General features: G+C 44.0%; 1 protein-coding gene, 1 long non-coding RNA gene and 1 pseudogene across 3 annotated transcripts; 2 read left to right on the top strand and 1 right to left on the bottom strand.

Moving 5' to 3' along the window:
• Nucleotides 1–1,182: 1,182 nt before the first annotated feature.
• Nucleotides 1,183–18,637, top strand: LOC100674324 (gamma-crystallin N). 2 transcript variants are annotated; one of them, XM_023548050.2, is made up of 2 exons: nt 1,183–1,705; nt 18,320–18,637. In XM_023548050.2, the coding sequence occupies exons 1-2, from the start codon at nt 1,497–1,499 to the stop codon at nt 18,453–18,455; spliced, it is 345 nt and encodes a 114-aa protein (XP_023403818.2). In that variant the 5' UTR covers nt 1,183–1,496; the 3' UTR covers nt 18,456–18,637. The 2 variants fall into 2 exon arrangements, 1 of the variants encoding a protein (XP_023403818.2); XR_010319072.1 differs by lacking the exon at nt 1,183–1,705 and adding an exon at nt 2,250–2,313 and having other exon boundaries at nt 18,320–18,384.
• Nucleotides 3,112–17,896, bottom strand: LOC104845899 (uncharacterized). Its single transcript, XR_010319071.1, has 4 exons — nt 16,481–17,896; nt 16,225–16,371; nt 15,512–15,589; nt 3,112–3,840 (listed from the first exon to the last, which is right to left on the bottom strand). It is a non-coding gene; the product is annotated as an uncharacterized LOC104845899 (long non-coding RNA).
• On the top strand, nt 4,933–7,859 carry LOC104845903 (large ribosomal subunit protein uL16-like; annotated as a pseudogene).
• Nucleotides 18,638–19,919: the final 1,282 nt, after the last annotated feature.

Below are 19,919 nucleotides of genomic sequence, written 5' to 3'. Positions count from 1 at the left end.
CCACACTTTCTAGAACACGTCACCCCTTCAAGAGGCATCCATTCCTCAGGGTCCTGCCAAGTGACCAATACTCACCTGATCAGCCAACTTTACGATCAAGTTTTCACGCACACATCAGGAAATTGCTTTAAATTTCTGACCCAAAAGGCTTGCTAAATTTCCCATTGAAAATGTTCTGATGTAAGTTTGTATTTGCAACTGGGTGAGGGAAAAAAAAAAGTAAAGCAAATACTAAAGTAAGGCTGATTTTGGCCTGGTAATTTTGTAGCAGTTTTCAGGAGTCCTCTGTGCTCTCACCTTGGAGTGAATCCTGGGGGGAAGCTCAAATAGGGAAGGCCAACAAGGGAAAACTCTGGGGGCAGGCCCTGGAGGAGCCACACTAGGGCTGCCTTTGTAGGTTTGGCCTCATGTGTATGGGGGGAGCAGATGCAGTGTCCCCCACCCGCAAAGGCTGAGGACTATTTGTGCTTGGTTGCCCTATGGTGGAATATGAGCAATGGGCTCCTTGAATTTCCCCAAGTTGCAAGTACTAAGCTGCCAGGAGTTCCTGGCGTTTGCAGAGGGAAGCGGCTAGATCCTGAGACAAGGGGTAAGCAGCATGTCGACTGTGTGCAGGAGGCTCCCCCACAGCCAGGCAGTTCTGGTGAACATCTGCAGGGTCCCTGGAAGGGGCCTGTTTGTATATGCTCCCATCTCTTTTCGATATTGGTTGCAAAACCAGTAGGGCTTTGGCACCTCAAATTTAAGAATGGTTTCTTTATATTTCCACCAGGCCATGGCCATTTGGAAAAAGAAATTAAAGTTGTTTTTCCTGGGTCCTGCATAATGCTTTTTATATGAAAAATATACTAGGTATGTAGTGAATGCTGTTTTCCTGAGAGCCTTCCTGGGGCCAGCCTTGCTGCAGATGCCGGCCCAGGGGTGTCCAGCAATCGTGCTGAAGTCCTCCTTTGTCTTCTGGAGACATGGCAGGGGAATCCCATAGGGAGACACAGGTCCTGACCCACGTGAACCACGCTGTAGGGTCCAGCAGGATTTTAGCTAGACAGACTCTGCGATTTGTTTGAGAGTTTTAGCTTCATGTTTTAATCAGAAGTTCTACTGCAGTTTTTAAATACTATCATGATATTATCACTGTCCATGGCATGTGGCCCGGAGGGAGAGGTAAAGGCTAAAGGACCATGTTGGTATGGCCAGGGCACGAGGGGGAGTCCCTTGACTGGCTGATGACTGGCCCTGGCCCTCTCTGGCCCTTGAACTCTCTGTGTAAAAAAAGATTGGACTGATGCAGGTGGGTTGAAACTTTTTGAAGTAATAGAATCCATTCACCAAACCAAATCACCTGTGGAAGAACAATCAGAAGTGTGGGTGGAGGGAGTGTTCACCTGTCCCACACTGAGCGCAGCCCCAGGCCAGCCCAGCCTAGAGTGGTCCTGGAAAGCTGAGCTCAGTGCCCTGGGCAATTCTCAGCTCCTCCCTGCTCTGGTCTTCTTTTTATGGGGAGGTCAACTCAGGAGCACTTTTCTTTCTTTCCTTCCTCCCCTCCTCGGATCCTGGAGCACGGGGAGCATTTCCGCCTGGAAATCTTTGAGGGCTGCAACTTCACGGGTCAGTGCCTGGAGTTCACAGAGGACAGCCCCTTCCTCCAGAGTCAGGGCTGGGCCAAGAACTGTGTCAGCGCCCTCAAGGTGTATGGGGACGGAGCGTGAGTAATGCTGCATGGGGCCGTGCCCTCTGCCTGGGTCAGGAATCAGACCCCCACAAGCGGGCAGCATGCCCCCATGCCAGAGGCCCTTTCCTACCCTCCGCTGCCTCACCCCAGGCTCCCTGCCCGAGTCATACAAGAGCAGCTGGCTGTGTGACCCCCACCCACTCCTGCACACGAGGTGTGTCCAATAGAACCAGTGCAGTAAGTGCTGTGCTTTGGGGGCCAGCACGCTCCTTATCACCTCTGCTTTGCTGAGGAGGAAGCTGAGATGCAGAAAGGTTAAAGAACCCTTGTGATAGTCGGCGGCACAGCAGGATTGCAGCCAGGTTTTTGACTTCAGGATTGTCCAGTCCTAGAGTTTTAGAGTGGTATCTCTCCCTAGGTCCCACCCCCACCCTTACTACAGGAGAGCTGCCTGATTGGGCACCCCCCTCCACCTCCGTATCGCCTCTCCCAGAGCCCGGCCTCTGTATTCCTGTAGCACAGGATTAGGGGACTGCTGAAAGGCTGCAAGTGAGGAGCTGTGAGAGGGGACTTAAGGAAGACGATGACTGAATGGGAGAATTGTGACAGCCCACCTTCCCCAGGCAGCCTGGCCCCATGGGGTATGTTCAGCATTTCCTGCTTTTTCTCCATCCTTCTAATTTTCTCCAGGGCTGTCTTTCTCACCTCTGCCTTTCTCCTGTCCCTTTCTCTGCCTCTGTGAAATTCCATATTTGCCCTAAATTGATGGTGCATGGGAGTTCCATGGGTAGAATTCCAAAAGAGTAATTTGCCCTGTAAAAATGCTGGCTGGATTGTGTCTCATGAGGCCAAAGTCATTCCTTTGCTTGTAAGGAGTTCTGAGACTCAAGAAGGAACCCTTCATGCCCACCCCCAGAAGATTTCCAGGACTTGTGTAGAAAGAAGGTGGTAGGAACTAACATTTGGGAGGGGGACATACATGATCTCCTTTGTCGTAGTAATGACGCATACTCTGTTTAAAATAAAATCAAGAAAGAATTATTGAAAGTAGAGACAGCTCAAGCCAGGGAAACACGGACTTCCACAAAGTGAAAATCAGAGCTACAAAATGGTGAAATTGCCAAGAGATATTATGGGATATGAACAAAGAGCGTAAGGTATATTATTTTGATTGGAAACTGCAAACTTAGATCAGCCTAAGGTGGGATCATTAGAAGTGGGGCCTCAAAAGAGATTGGTTTATCAGGGTATGTGGGCATTCTGGATTGGTGGATTATTTCTTGTTTCAAGTTTCCTTGGGAATAAGCTCCTTGGGAACAAGCTGCAGATGAACTGTTTATTTTAAGGCTCTTTGCGAACTAGCTAACAATATTCTGATTGGTGCTTGGTGAGGTAAGGCGGTGGAAGGTGGGACATCTCAAAGCAGGGTTTCGCTATGATTGGTTTACAGAATATATAAATATGTGTGCTTTATTGATTAGTTACTACCTGGTAATATGTGCACTTCCAAGGGGTCACGAGGCAGTCACAAGGTGATTACATGATGGATTCTGTGGGAACAGAGGGTAAAGACTAAGTTGCTTAGGGGAAAGTTCTTTTGAGAACATCTTACACAAAGGGTTTTGAAATACTTCCTTCTCCTGGCTTAGCATGATGTACTTTTGTCATTCTGTATTTAGCTACAGAGAAAAACATTTCCTTGGGTGCATGATTAGGTCTGTACAAAGACTGCAAGTTAACAAAAGCAGTAAGTTATTGATCTCAAGTCTGGGCTAGCATTCTTCACCAACAAGCATCCCAAAATTTAGAACTTTCACATTCCTTCCTTTTGATCAACTGTTTTGATAGAAATTCTTTGATCACTCTTTTCAAGAATGTTTCTTCTGTGTGGACTGCTAGTCCTCAAATGGTTGCTCAATCTTCTGAGCTATTAAGTCTCTGGAAGTTATTATTGGGTAGGTGAGCACTGTGGTTCTTCACAATATTCTGAGGTGTAAAGACTCCAGATGCTGCTATGGGGGAGTTGGCCACCATCTGGTTCTTCACGATGCCATGGCTAGATGTTCTGCTTGGTGATCATTCGTGGAGTTTAGTGTGAGAGAATAGCCACATTAGGAGAATTGCTTGATGGTCGAGGGTGCCAGCTTAAGGCTTGAATTCAGTGTCATCTGAAAAAAAAAAAAGTTTGATCTATATACATAATTCTTCTTATACTCATAGCATTAGATTTTTGAGTTATAACATTTGTAAAGCATTTCCTACAACATTTAATTATTCCTAGAATAACAACAACTGTGATAAGTACCAACAAACCAGTGAATAAAACAGAGCAAATTCAAGATCACTCTCCTTTAGGTAGCTAACTGAAGATATCAAGAAAGGGAGAATCAGGCATAGGAGGCACATGGAGCCAAGTAGCCTTATGGTGTATCTGTATAATGCCCTTTTCTGCCTCTCCTGATGTGTTTATCCATGCGCAGCAGGAGGTGTTAGCAATGATGCAGACTCCTCCTTGCTGGGCCAGGATAAAACCAGGAGCTATTCTGTTATCTAGCACAACTTTGGCCAAGGAGTTTAAAGACTTGTTGGGCTGCCGTTCCATTAACAACGTCATTGGTTATCTTTTTCATGGTAGCTGATGTGTTACAAATAGACTTTCCAAGCTCAGGGATACCATAAACTGGTAGGATACCCCGGAGGAGCACCCATCCATCTCCTGATTTTTCTATTGTAGGATTTTTTATCAGACCCAATAATTTCCCTATGGGATCAGAAGAAGAGCTTCAAATTATGTGTCCAATGTATATTTTCATTGTAAGAATGGAGGGTCAGTTGGACTCTGAAGGTTCCTAATGTGCATTTGCCATTCATACTCCATCTAAACAATGTGAGGTCCAAGTAAAAAGTCTAACATCAGAATTTTTCTCTAGATAGTTTGATCCTCCGTATGGGAACATGTACCCATAAGGGACACTTATTACTCCCATTCCAGTTTGAATAAAGGGAAAAGGAATAGCCTGGTTTTCTTCTTCAAGCCATTTTTCAGTAACAGAGTCATTACAAATAGACAAACTTCCTAATTCTGAGTTTTCTTTAAGACAGGTGCAGACTGGGGCCCCTGAATCCTGATAATTGTAAAAATCTACTAAAGCAATGTACCTGTTATTGGTGACAAAAGGGATAGGACATCCAGCACCATAAATGACACCAGGTACTGAGGGATAAACAGAGGAATTAGAGGGATACCATACCTGATGCGGATGGCTCGTGTGGCAATGGTACTGACATCGATAGTGGCAGCAGGTATGAGGTTGTAGTTGAAAATGGGTAACACTAATGGATCAGAATCATCATGTACAGTTTTTGGAGAAGGGTGCTAGATCCAGCATTCAGTTAGGTTACTGCTGCTTACCACTGATTGGCAAATTTAATAAAGGTATTTTCATGTCAAGCCTCAATGGAGATAAAGATTATGAAAAAAGGATATTGTGAGAAAAGCTTGTCAGTGAAGGAAAATTGCCCCCAAATGTGTAAGAGCTAAAAGCATACATAGCAGTCATTATGAAATAGGTTCCTTTGGTTATTGACATATATGAGGATACAATATTTGAAAGAAGGAAAAGGCTAAGAATAGTTCCAATACTAATGGCAAACAAATATATAGGTACTTCTAAGAATGTGTCATGGAGGCTCTAAAACAACAGGGGTGGGTGTAATTATTATCAATCAGTAAGGCCTAACTTATAAAGTAGTTCCAGAGGCTATGATTATTAAACAATAGGCAACAATTTCAATAGTTTGCATTACCAGATAATAAAACCTACTTTATGTAGTGCATCCATCGCTACAAGGAAACCTCAAACCAGAAAACACAGTCCAAAGATGTCTTCAACTTTGATTTTCATGAAGCCTTGTTCTGTGATCCTTGGAGAAGCTGTCCATTTTAGGCACAGTTGTCTGCCTCTGGCCGCCTAAATATTTGAATTTCAGTTTGAGTCCTTCGGTCAGTTAGACAGTCCAGGTAGGGGTCATGGTCCTCTTTAGTTGGGAGAGATGAATCCAAGTTTTAACTCCCTGTAATTTAGCTGCACAAGGATTAGTGAGAAGGACCAGATAAGGTCCCTTCCATTGAGGTTCAAGAGAATCATTTAATTGGTGCCTTTTCCAATAAACATAATCTCCCGGTTGAATAGTAGGTAATTTAGACTCTACTTGCTTTTGGTTATCAAAAGTTTCTTTAACTTGTGAAAAGTATTCCTTAGAATATTGAATTAAAGAGTTAAAATATTGGAACAAGTCAAACTAAGTCAAATTTGTTTCAGGGCAAGTTGCCCAATATGGGAGGGCCATTGACTGCCCAGTAGTAATTTCATGAGGAGTCAATTTGTAAAGTCCAAATGGAACAGTCCTCAAATTTAAAAGAACTAGAGGCAACACCTTAGTCCAAGGCAATTGTAAAGATTTGGAAAGTTTGGCTAGTTGAGTTTTTATTATACCATTAATTCTTTCTACTAGACAAGATGGTTGGGAATGATAAGGACAATGAAGTCTCTGAGAGATGGGGAAAATTTTGCATACTTCTTTGATTATTTGTCCAGTAAAAATGGGTGCCTGTTTGTTAAAAGCTTGGGTGAAGAACTAACAAGAGTGCAGTCTTCAAAACTATGAACAAATACATGTTCATAATTTCAAATCTCCCCACCAATGTTTTTCTAAAGCTTGGGTTAATTCATCTGGTTTTATTCTTGGATAATCATTTAAAAAAACTTTGAGCCATGGGAACATGCAAGAACTGTGGTAAAATAGGTTGTTATCTGGCCTAGTCCATAAGCCGGTAAGTGGATTTTGGTGGCAGCCAGCCTGTTTGCATTCTCCAGCTTCCTCTTTTGAGGTTATTTGTTAGTGTTTAAAAAGTGATTTTGAGCTCTTTTCCTTCGGTGCACTGCAAAGATCCTGGTGTCACCACGGGCCACTGCCTCACCCAGTGTTACCAGTGTTAAAGAACAAGCCCTACCCAAAGACCCATTCTGCCAAGGTGTCCCTGATGTCAAGATCTGCATCTTTGACCTGGGTCGGAAGAAGGCAAAAGCAGATGAGTTGCCACTCTGTGGCCACATGGTGTTGGATGAATATGAGCAGCTCTCCTCTGAAGCCCTGGAGGCTGCCCATATTTGTGCCAATAAGTACATGGTGAAGAGTTGTGGCAAAGATAGTTTTCACATCTGAGTGAGGTTCCATCCCTTACCTGTCATCCACATCAACAAGATGTCCTGTGCTTGGGCTGACAGGCTCCAGACAGGTATGCAAGGTCCCACTGGAAAACCCAGGGTACAGTGGCCAGGGACCACATTTGGCCAAGTCACCATGTCCATCCTCACCAAACTTCAAAACGAGTATCATATGAATAGGCACCAGAAGATTCATATCTCGAAGAAGTGGAGCCTTACCAAGTTTAATGCTGATGAATTTGAAGACATGATGGCTGAAAAACACCTCATCCGAGATGGTGGTGGAGTTAAATACACCCCCACTCATGGCCCCTTGGACAAGTGGTGGGCCCTGCATTCATGAGGTCCTTGGTAGCACTGCCCCACCTGACCTATGCTCACCAATAAATTGACCTTCCTGTCTCTATGTTGCCCACCAATAAATTGAACTTCTTGTCTCAAACAAAAAAAAGGTGGTTTTGAAATTTGTTTTGGGTCAAATTTTGGTAAGCAGCCACTTACAGGTGCTCTAACTGTTCTTAACATTTATTACCTCCATTCCAACATGGTTGTAAATAAGACATAGCAATCATGAATGAAGGTACTATTCTTACGGGGCAACTGGAAAGCAGTCTGCTTAGCCATTCTACTGGTTAGGTCATTCTCTTTAATTTCTTCTGTTTGTGGAACTGCTTTAGGTTGATGAGCCTGAATTTTAATTATAGCAATCTTGGAGGGGAGCAAAAGGGCTTCTAAGAGGTCTGCCAAAAACATTTACTGACCATCCAGAAGCCAATTTGCAAGCCCTCGTGAACACAATCAGTTCAGCTTGTTGAACAGAAGTGACTTAAGAAAGGATGCCACTTTCAAGGATCTCAGTAAATATGGTCACAGCATAGCCTCCCTGGTAATGAGAGTTGGTAGGTTCAGGTCTTAATATGACCTGTCAACCAATAAAGCTAAATCAGGATTTGGTAATGACATTTCTTGTAAATCTTGTCTAGGAGACAAAAGTTTTTCAGTAAAATTTAAGCAATAATGGGATGGATGATTATCATCATTAGGTGGAGGTCACAGTGTGGCTGGGTTTAAGGAGGTTACAGTATGTAACTGAATATTAGAAGCCGCTAAAAAAAGAACTTCATAAGAAGTCAGCTGCTGACTGAGAGATGTTGAGTTAATGTTGAATTTAGAATGGAGGACACTACATGAGGAACATAAACTTCAAGAAAATTTCCAAAAATTATATCTGCTGTGGTCCACACCAGCCTAGCAGTTGCAGCAACTGCTCAGAGGCAAGGGAGGTAGCCTCAAGTAAAAGGGTCTAGTTGGATACTATAATAACCAGTGGGTCTCTGTTGTCCGCCATGTTTTTGAGTGAGGTCTTCTAAAGTATTTCCAGAAGTCTCATGGGTGAAAAGTGAAAAGTACAAGTTAGGAAATCTTAGAGCAGGAGTATTAATGCATCTTTTAGTTGTGTGACAGCCTTTTGGCCATATTCAGAAAGTTGAAATGGATAGAATTCTGAACCTTTCAGATAATGGTAAAGAGGTTGAGCTAGTGAAGAAATATTTTGTACATAGGTTCTTCTGCAGTAATCACAGAGTCCTAAAAATCCTCTCAATTGTTTGTTTGTGACAGGGACAAGATAATCTAGAATAGTTTCTTTTCTTTTGGAGTCTATAGTGATTTTCTTTGCTGAAATTATATGTCCTAAATATTGACAGAAGGTTGGGCTAATTGTAAATCTTCTTTGGAGGCTTTGTGCCCTCCTCTGACTAAATGTTGTGATAACAGGATTCTATTGGTAAGACTTGAGCCCTGATGGCACAGTGGTTAAGTGCTGCAGCTATTAACCAAAAGGTCATGCGTTCGAATCTACCAGCCACTCCCTGAAAACCCTATGGGGCAGTTCTACTCTGTCTTATAGGGTTACTATGAGTCAGAATCAACTCAACAGCAATGGGTTTATTACGAAGACATGCTTATAGAGAATTAGAACAGACCAGTAAGTCATCCACATATTGTAATGAAGTGTATCCCTGGGTAAACTGTAAGAGTTGTAAATCAGCATGTAAAATCTGGGGAAAAAAATAGATGGGAGATTCAGTGAAACCCTGAGGCATCATGGTCCAGGTTTATTTTTGGTCCCCCCAGGTGAAAGCAAATAAATACAAACTGGATGCACCAAATAATAATTTAAAAAAAAATCCAATGCTGTTGAGTCAATTCTGACTCATAGCAACCCTATAGGACAGAGTAGAACTGCACCATAGAGTTTCCAGGGAGCACCTGGTAGATTCGAACTACCGACCTCTTGGTTAGCAGCCATAGCACTTAACCACTACACCACCAGGGTTTCCGTCTGGATGCACAGTGTTGCTAAAAAAAGCACAGCATAAATCAATGACAGTGAAGTGGGATGCTTCAGGGGGTACATTAGAAAGAAGCAAGTGAGGATTGGGGACTAAGGGAAATCTAGGAATTACCGTATGGTTAATGGTACGTAAATCCTATACAAGTCTCCATCCTCGATTGCCAGGATTTTTTTTTTTTAATAATTTTTATTGAGCTTTAAGTGAACATTTACAAATCAAGTCAGTCTGTCACATGTAAGCTTATATACACCTTACTCCATACTCCCACTTACTCTCCCCCTAATGAGTCAGCCCTTCCAGTCTATCCTTTCGTGATAATTTTGCCAGTTTCTAACCCTCTCTACCCTCCTATCTCCCCTCCAGACAGGAGATGTCAACAGAGTCTCAAGTGTCCACCTGATACAAGTAGCTCACTCTTCATCAGCATCTCTCTCCAACCCATTGTCCAGTCCCTTCCATGTCTGATGAGTTGTCTTCGGGAATGGTTCCTGTCCTGGGCCAACAGAAGGTTTGGGGACCATGACCACTGGGGTCCTTCTAGTCTCAATCAGACCATTAAGTCTGGTCTTTTCATGAGAATTTGGGGTCTGCATCCCACTGATCTCCTGCTCCCTCAGGGGTTCTCTATTGTGCTCACTGTCAGGGCAGTCATCAGTTGTGGCCGGGCACCATCTAGTTCTTCTAGTCTCAGGATGATGTAAGACTCTGGTTCATGTGGCTCTTTCTGTCTCTTGGGCTCATAGATGTCGTGTGACCTTGGTGTTCTTGTTCTTCATTCTCCTGTGATCCAGGTGGGTTGAGACCAATTGATGCATCTAGATGGCCGCTCGTTAGCCTTTAAGACCCCAGACACCACATTTCAAAGTGGGATGCAGAATGTTTTCATAATAGTATTATTTTGCCAATTGACTTAGAAGTTCCCTTAAGCCATAGTCGCCAAACGCCCACCTTGCTCCACTGACCTTTGAAGCATTCAGTTTATCCAGGAAACTTCTTTGCTTTTGGTCCAGTCCATTTGAGCTGACCTTCCGTGTATTGAGTATTGTCCTTCCCTTCACCTAAAATAGTTCTTTTTTTTTTACTAACTAATCAGTAAATAACCCTCTCCCACCCCTCCCTCCCCACGTCGTAACCACAAAAGTATGTGTTCTTCTCAGTTTATACTATTTCTCAAGATCTTATAATAGTGGTCTTATACAATATTTGTCCTTTTGCCTCTGACTAATTTCACTCAGCATAATGCCTTCCAGGTTCCTCCACGTTATGAAATTACAGATTCGTCACTGTTCTTTATCGATGCGCAGTATTCCATTGTGTGAATATACCACAATTTATTTAACCATTCATCCGTTGATGGACACCTTGGTTGCTTCCAGCTTTTTGCTATTGTAAACAGAGCTGCAATAAACATGGGTGTGCATATATCTGTTCGTGTGAAGACTCTTATTTCTCTAGGGTATATTCCGAGGAGTGGGATTTCTGGGTTGTAAGGTAGTTCCATTTTTTTAACTTTTTAAGAAAATGCCAGATAGATTTCCAAGTGGTTGTACCATTTTACATTCCCACCAGCAGTGTATAAGAGTTCCAATCTCTCCACAGACTCTCCAACATCTATTATTTTGTGTTTTTTGGATTAATGCCAGCCTTGTTGGAGTGAGATGGAATCTCATCATACTTTTAATCTGCATTTCTCTAATGGCTAATGATCGAGAGCATTTTCTCATGTATCTGTTAGCTGCCTGAATATCTTCTTTAGTGAAGTGTGTGTTCATATCCTTTGCCCACTTCTTGATTGGGTTGTTTGTCTTTTTGTGGTTGAGTTTTGACAGAATCATATAGATTTTAGAGATCAGGCACTGGCCGGAGATGTCATAACTGAAAATTCTTTCCCAATCTGTAGGTGGTCTTTTTACTCTTTTGATGAAGTCTTTAGATGAGCATAGGTGTTTGATTTTTAGGAGCTCCCAGTTATCTGGTTTCTCTTCGTCATTTCTGGTAATATTTTGTATTCTGTTTATGCCTTGAATTAGGGCTTCTAACGTTGTCTCTATTTTTTTTTCTGTGATCTTTATCGTTTTAGTCTTTATGTTTAGGTCTTTGATCCACTTGGAGTTAGTTTTTGTGCATAGTGTGAGGTATGGGTCCTGTTTCATTTTTTTGCAAATGGATATCCAGTTATGCCAGCACCATTTGTTAAAAAGACTATCTTTTCCCCAATTAACTGACACTGGGCCTTTGTCAAATATCAGCTGTTCATATGTGGATGGATTTATATCTGGGTTCTCAATTCTGTTCCATTGGTCTATGTGCCTGTTGTACCAGTACCAGGCTGTTTTGACTACTGTGGCTGTATAATAGGTTCTAAAATCAGGTAGAGTGAGGCCTCCCACTTTATTCTTCTTTTTCAGTAATGCTTTACTTATCCGAGGCTTCTTTCCCTTCCATATGAAGTTGGTGATTTGTTTCTCCATCACATTAAAAAATGTCATTGGAATTTGGATCGGAAGTGCATTGTATGTATAGATGGCTTTTGGTAGAATAGACATTTTTACCATGTTAAGTCTTCCTATCCATGAGCAAGGTATGTTTTTCCACTTAAGCAGGTCCTTTTTAGTTTCTTGCACTAGGACTTTGTAGTTTTGTTTGTATAGGTCTTTTACATCTTTGGTAAGATTTATTCCTAAGTATTTTATCTTCTTGGGGGTTACTGTGAATGGTATGGATTTGGTGATTTCCTCTTTGATGTTCTTTTTGTTGATGTAGAGGAATCCAAGTGATTTTTGTATGTTTATCTTATAACCCGAGACTCTGCCAAACTCTTCTATTAGTTTCAGTAGTTTTCTGGAGGATTCCTTAGGGTTTTCTGTGTATAAGATCATGTCATCTGCAAATAGAGATAATTTTACTTCCTCCTTGCCAATCCGGATGCCCTTTATTTCTTTGTCTAGCCTAATTGCTCTGGCTAGGACCTCTAGCACAATGTTGAATAAGAGCGGTGATAAAGGACATCTTTGTCTGGTTCCCGTTCTCAAGGGAAATGCTTTCAGGCTCTCTCCATTTAGAGTGATGTTGGCTGTTGGCTTTGTATAGATGCCCTTTATTATGTTGAGGAATTTTCCTTCAATTCCTATTTTGGTGAGAGTTTTTATCATAAATGGGTGTTGGACTTTGTCAAATGCCTTTTCTGCATCAATTGATAAGATCATGTGGTTTTTGTCTTCTGTTTTATTTATGTGATGGATTACATTAATGGTTTTTCTAATACTAAACCAGCCTTGCATATCTGGTATAAATCCCACTTGGTTGTGGTGGATTATTTTTTTGATATGTTGTTGAATTCTATTGGCTAGAATTTTGTTGAGGATTTTTGCATCTGTGTTCATGAGGGATATAGGTCTGTAATTTTCTTTTTTTGTGATGTCTTTACCTGGTTTTGGTATCAGGGATTTGGTGGCTTCATAGAATGAGTTAGGTAGTATTCAGTCATTTTCTATGCTTTGAAATACCTTTAGTAGTAGTGGTGTTAACTCTTCTCTGAAAGTTTGGTAGAACTCTGCAGTAAAGCTGTCCGGGCCAGGGCTTTTTTTTTTTTGTTGGGAGTTTTTTGATTACCGTTTCAATCTCTGGTTTAGGTAGGTAGTGTTTTTCTAGGAATTCATCCATTTCTTCAAGGTTTGCAAATTTGTTAGAGTTTGTAATAATCTGATATGATTCTTTTAATTTCAGTTGGGTCTGTTGTGATGTGGCCCATCTCGTTTCTTATTTGGGTTATTTGTTTCCTTTCCTGTATTTCTTTAGTCAGTCTGGCCAATGGTTTATCAATTTTGTTAATTTTTTCAAAGAACCAGCTTTTGTCGATTGCCAGGATTTTTAACAGGGAAGACTGGAGTGCTGCGTGCATTGTTCAAGGAGCAAGAAAATCTTCAGCAAGAAGATCTTGAATAATAGGAGCAAGTCCTTTTTTAGCTTTTCATTTTAAGGGGTAGTGGGAAATTTTAGGCAAGGGCTTAGAGGTATCTACTTGAATTTTAATTGGTTCTGCTGATAATACTTAGTCACTGTAGATGTTGTGGCCCATAAACTTTCAGGTATGGTTAAAAGGTCTTCTGCAAAATTGGGTGAGGTAGAGGAGTGATTTTCTTGTGGCTAAAAGTTAAATGCCTGCAGATAGTAATGGGCTTCTTCATTTACAGTATTCTGTATTATGGAGTCTATCTATTGATTGGTTTCAGGCAGATCTGATAACATCTCTCCTGTTCCTGAAAATTTTATTTGGTAATTCCATTTGGATAAAAAAAAAAAAAAAATCCCTTCCTAATAAATTTACTGATGTGTCTAAACTGAGTAAAAGGGTGCATATCTTCAGTAGGTCCTAAAGAGACAGTAACAGGTTGAGAATGAGTTAAAACTTGTTCTTTATTAGTAAGCCCCACTATTTTTGAGATTTTATTACTCCAAAACAAGGGCTTTTGTAAACTTGTGGGGTTCAAAGCAGATACGGTAATACCTGTGTCAATTAAAAATATACATGATACCCCATTTATTTAAATAGTAGCTTCTCCATGAGAATTTAGTGCTACCATATTCCCCAGATCCCCTTCATGCTAGTTTAGAAGATATCTGGTTGGTTGGCGTATTATTAGCTTTGTTTTTTAATTTAAAACAAACCTTTTTAAATGTCCAGGTTTCTTGCAATAAAAGCAAACATTAGTCCCAGGCTCATTGCTATTTCTAGGCCCTCTTTTCTGAAATTGGAATTTCTCCTTTGGCTGGGTCATAGCTGCTGCAATTGTAAGGCCATCGATTTATTTGGTTTAGCAGTTTCTTTAGTCTCTATAGTTTGAGCTAGTTCATGAGCTAAACCAGTCAGTTTGGCAATTGGGGCTATTTTCCAATGTAACCAATAACTCTTGACTAAAGCTGAAAGTTCAGGATTAAGGCCCAATATAAACGCTGCATTAAAAGTCCGCAAAGCTTCTGTGGCCATCAGTTCTAAACAGGAATGTTCAACAAAATTTTTATGTAGTCTATTTTGATAATCATAAATGGTTTCATCCTTATGTTGTATACAGGAATGAATTTTTGTCCAATCCGCAATGGAAAGAAAGCTTTCCTAAGATCATCCCGTAAGTCTTTTCCTTTTTTATGATCTTCTTGAAGTATGTCCTCAGCAGTCTTGCTGGTATCTAAAACGAGACTAGCTTGAGCATCTTTCCAGTCATCATGTTTTAAACAAATTTGAGCATGCCCTGGGCTCACTAGCATATGCAATAATTGGTGTAAACCAGGAAGCCCAGGTTGGTGAGCTTCAGTGAGAATTTTAAATTCTTTAGCAAATTTATAGGGATGCTTCCACAAATCTGGAAAATCCTTAACATCGCTATATAATTCAGTGTGAGTCCAAGGAGCAATGGACATGCTAGTTTCTATAGGGTTTTCTCTAGTGCCTACACCTGGGGGTGCAGTGTGGGTCTTAAAGGGCATTTCAGGAACAGGTTTAGGTTTAACTCCTTTTAAAGATTCCTTAGATAAGGGAGTTCAGACAAGGTATTTTTCAGAGGGATAAGAGAATAAAGAAGGGTAAAGAGGAGTGACTGGCAGAGGAGCAGACAGAAAAGAGAGATGGGCACTGAAATAATGACAAAAGGTGCTACAGAGCTCTGGCATTGTAATTCTTTGATTCATTTAGCCTGTTTTGAAATGGTGCCTTGCAGGGAGGCAAATTTGCTGTCTTGATGCCTCCTGGAAGCTTCCAGATGTCAGTTTAAAAAGGCATTCCATTGTATTTGTTTTATTTGGGAGTCTCTAGCTTCTAACTTAATGGACAGAAAAGTTAGCTTATTTAAATCAAATGCCACAATAGCCACTGGTTGTTTAGATTTCCTTTAGTAAGTGCATGCCAGCAATCAGTAAACAAAACTGAACCAGAGTCATAATGCTTGGTTATATAAGCTGCAGGATTCCCTGAAGGGGGTCTTGCATCAGTTTTGGATGTCTCAATCCCCAACTTAATGAGAAACTTGCAAGTATTAATTCCTGAATATGTGCAAAACCTTACGATGCACCAAAGAGAAAAGGGAGCTCAGACAGAGGCTGGCCACTAGATGTCAGTTTCACCAAACTTAATTTGGCAGTGAACTCAGTATGATACTCAAGAGGAGAGCAGAAAACAAAAGCAAGACAAGAGGACTGACGATAAATCTCTCAAAGAGCTGTCTTCAAAATAAACAGAAGCTCAATTCAACAGGGCTTACCTTAGCCAATTTCCAGGAGTCCAAGTAAACAAGTGACGGCAAGGGGCTTTCGCTTGGTACTGGAGCATCAGTCTGCAGCTTCTCAGGAATGCAAAAGATAAAAAAATAAGGCACCTTCAAATTCTGCCAGACTATACCAAGATATGTCATAAGGTAACAACATGTACTCTGTTTAAAATAAAATCAAGAGAGAATTATTGAAAGTACAGGCAGCTCGAGCCAGGGAAACACTGCCTCCCACGAAGTGAAATCAGAGCTCCAAAATAGTGAAGCTGCAGAGAGATATTATGGGATGAGAACCAACAGCTTAAGGTACATTATTTTGATTGGAAATTCCAAACTTAGATCAGCGTAGGGTGGGATCATTAGAAATGGGGGCTTGAAAGAGATTGGTTTATCAGGGTATGTGGGCATTCTGGATTGGTGGATTACAGTTAACCTGCTTGTTTCAAGGTTCCTTGGGAACAAGCTCCTTGGGAACAAGATGCAGACAAGTTGTTTGTTTTAAGTCTCTTTGGGAACTAGCTAACAATATTCTGATTGGTGCTTGGTAAGGTAAGGTGGTGGAAGGCGGGACATCTCAAAGCAGGCTGTTGCTATGATTGGTTTACAGAGTATATGTGTGCTTTGTTGATTATGCACACTTCCAAGGGGGTCATGAGGCGGTCACAAGATGATTACTGTATGGGAACAGAGGGTAAAGATTAACTTACTTAAGGGAAAGTTCTCTTGAGGACATCTTACACAAAGGATTTTGATATCCTTCCTTCTCCTTTTTTAGCATGATGTACTTTTTTCATTCTGTATTTAGCTTCAGAGAAAAACATTTCCTCAGCTGCATGATTAAGCCTGTACAAAGACTGCAAGTTAACAAAGAAAGCAAGTTACTGAGCCCAAGTCTGGGCTAGCAGTCCTCACCATCGAGAATCCCAAAATTTAGAACTTTTACACCTTTCTTCCCCGTCTTACCTGTGAGGAAGCAGAGACTTGAAGAAATCAGTTGGAGGTTGCATGTGGCAGACTCCACCTGGAAGCCAGGGCTCTGAATGAGGTTATACTGGGGCGTGCACTTATTTTGACACTTGTGACTTTAACTGTTACAAACAGATGGAAGCCCTTGGCAAAGAGAAGCTGCCTGGAGGTGATGCTTCTGTAAGGCCTTTCCTGCAGTCCGGGAAGTGTGTGTGTTGGGGAGGTGTGGGGGGAACAGTAAGTTCAGAACAATCTGTCCCTGCAGCTCATGCTGCCCCCACCCTGCCCTCACCCCACCGCTGTCCAGGAGGGACATGGCCCCCATGCTGATTAAGAGGCTACACCCATCCAACTCCCTCCCTCTTTCTGCAGGGGAGGAGCTCTGACATTTGGGGAGGAGGGGGGCTTCCTGAGGGACCAGCCTGCTCCCTCCTCTTCACTTGGGGAAAGCTCCAGGCTGGTCCCAGTTACAGAGGAGCATTCCTTGAGGGGTAGGGTGGGTTAGCTGGAGGCAGGCTGCCCTAGAAAATTTGAGTCCCTAGCAGGGCTCCTGCTGGCTCACACCTCCCTCTCTTCTCTCTGAATTGCCTACCCAACCCTCAGCAGACTGTGCCAGCAAGTGTGAGGTTGGGAAGGAAGGAGGTGGGCTGCGGGTGGCAGGGGAGTGGGATAATTGGCAGTTGACTCGCTGACTCAGCAGCCACGTAGCCTTAGTGGTCACTTCCCTTCACGAGGCCTCATCAGAAACAAGAGCATTGGGCCAGAGGGGCTCAAAAATTCTGAGTCCATGTCTTTTGGGGAGAGAAAAGTGCTTTGGGGTTGGTAGGCCAGGGTATAACCCTGTGACCTGGCCAGAGAGCTCCAAGGTCAGACGTGTACACAGCCCCAGTAGGAGGCCAGGCTTGAACCTGCATGCTGCCCAAGGCCATCAGCATCAGCCCCCTCCGTAAAGAGAACACCGTTTCTCATCTGATGAAAATGAATGAGAGGGGCCAGAGAATCCGAGACGGAGAGACCAAGTTAGCTGTTAGTGCTCCTGCAGTGGACCGAGTCCACCTAACCCCCCACCCCGACCCCGATACACACACACATAACTTCAACCTCTACTCGGGACAGCCTCCAGACCTTGCCCCTGAGTGGACAGTGATTCAGAACAGAGCCTTTTCGTGCCCACTCCACACAGCTCCATGCCCAGAGGCAGGCAGAGTTAGGAGGCATCTGTGCCTCCAACTGCCGCCTGGAGGTCTCTTCCTTGGACCACATCCCCTTTCCCCAGGCAGAGATGCTCTTCAGGCCCTCCACTTATCCTGCCCACCACACCTTCTCTAGAGGGGAGCCATCCCTGATTACCTGAGCCCACTGCCCTTCACCTGCAGCCCTATGGCTTCCTGGCCCACCCCCACCCCTAGCACAGGGCTCCAAGGTGCTCAGTAAACACCTGTTTACTGGCTCTTCCTCTCTGAATGTTGGCAGCTACCCAGGATGGAGTGGAGTAGTAGAGGGATGAGGGTAGAAGTGTACCCAGAATCATTCCTGGCCCTGTGATGACCACTCTGGACTGGTCAATTTAGAATGCCACGGTTCCTGAGCACCACCGCCCAGGCCTGACATGTCCACAGGTGGGCCATAGGGAAGGAAGTCAGCCAGGACAGGGCCAGGAACCAGCTGTGTCCCCAGATGGAACACGATTGCCTTGGTGGCTGGGAGGGGACACCAGATGGAGTAGGAGGCCACCAGAGTTCAAGGATTCTGCCCAGCACAGGCCCACTCTGCTTGGCATTCCAGGCAGTCATCCTGCCCTGTCCCTCACCCACCCGGCCTTCTCCTCTGTTCCAGGTGGGTCCTGTACGAGGAGCCCAACTACCACGGCCGTATGTATGTGGTAGAGAGGGGTGACTTCCGAAGCTGCTCTGACTGGGAGGCCCAGAGTACCCGCATCCAGTCCCTTCGAAGAATCGTCAACTTCTTCTAGCCTGGCTTGTCCACATGCCTCTGGCCAGGCTGACCCCGGGACCAGGAGAGGCCCAGGGGGACAAGTGGGTCCTTTTGGCCCTACCAGGGCTTGGGACAGGCAGGAATAAAAATCATAAAAGCAGGAGTCTTAGCAGGCCTTCAGTGATTTATCTTGTCCTTCCTGACTCCCCAGGCAGTGGGGCAGGGCACCCCAGGTCCTGCACAGAGCAGGAGGCTCCAGGACTCCCTCCTGGGCTGAGAGAGGTGCATCCTTCCTTCACCCACCCAGACATCCAAATTTCCACATCCACCCACATTCCTCCCCACAAGGGGAGGGACTAGGGCAAGTAAGGGAATGTACTTTGAGGTACCCCGTTTTGGAATATCTGGGCTGCAAGGAACCGGATAGGCCATCTAGTCCAATCCTTTCACTTCATAGATGGGAGGCCCATGCCTAGTGTGGTTCAGGTCCCAGAGCAAGCTCCTGTTGGAGCCAGGATGTGGCCCAGGCTCCCGCCTCTAGGGCCAGTTCGGATAGGGGGAAAGGGAGGGGAACCAGGAGGGAGGCTGGGGCTTCTGGGTCTCATCTGCCTCCCTGAACAAGCAGCTCGGCAGCAGTCACATGACCTGCTCCTGACCAGAGGCCTGGCTGGGGGCCCTTTGTGTTTTAGGCTTTTGATTTCTCCCTTTGGCTTATGGGCTTACAGGGAAGGCCCCTCAGAAAGAATGGACAGACCCTCTTCCATCCACCTGTCGCCTGAGGAACTGGAGCTCTAAGAGTGCCCCACAAGGAAAGAGATGGAAAAACCAGGGGAAGTCTTGGACAATAATAGGGAGGAGGGTGTGTCAGAGGTGGCAATTCCCTAGGAACAGAGGAAAGGAGAGTGCGAGAAGGTAAGTCGTCCTGAGGAAGGGGACCTGGAAGGAGCTCTCGGCTGAAAAGGGAGTCAGAGCAGCCACTGCAACACTCACCTCACAGATGGGAAACTGAACCCTGGACCCACAGGTTCTACGTGCAGAGTACCGCGTGCTGGTCCTGGGAACACTCAGCGGGCCCTGGTGGGGTGAGCAGGACTCCAGCAGCTGGGGGCCCAAGCCCCCAGGGACACAGGTGCTATCTGGGGAGATATCCCATCTACGCAGTGAGATTGCTGCGAATAGGAGGGTCTCCTCCCCAGTGAGAGAAGAAAGGCTGACGGCCCAGTCTCTACAAGGTGATGTGCTGGGCAGGGGAGAAGCCCCAGGTGACTCTACCCTCACTACCGTGTCCACCCAAATCAGAGTCAAAGCCCCCAGATGGACAAGTACCACCATGCAGACAGCAGACTCTGGGAATGTGTCCATTCTGAGAGACCTCAGCTGACTCTGGGAGGTTCACGGAGATGGATCCCCAAAGACGCTGGCTTCCCACTGTCCCCAGACCCAGGGCCCAGCTGGACTAGGGTCAGGGGGTTGGAACAGCATGAATGTGTCCCATCACCTA

Source organism: Loxodonta africana, chromosome 22 (assembly GCF_030014295.1).
Source record: "Loxodonta africana isolate mLoxAfr1 chromosome 22, mLoxAfr1.hap2, whole genome shotgun sequence".
In the NCBI taxonomy this organism is placed as follows: Eukaryota; Metazoa; Chordata; class Mammalia; order Proboscidea; family Elephantidae; genus Loxodonta; species Loxodonta africana.
This window is presented reverse-complemented; position numbering and strand designations above follow the sequence as displayed.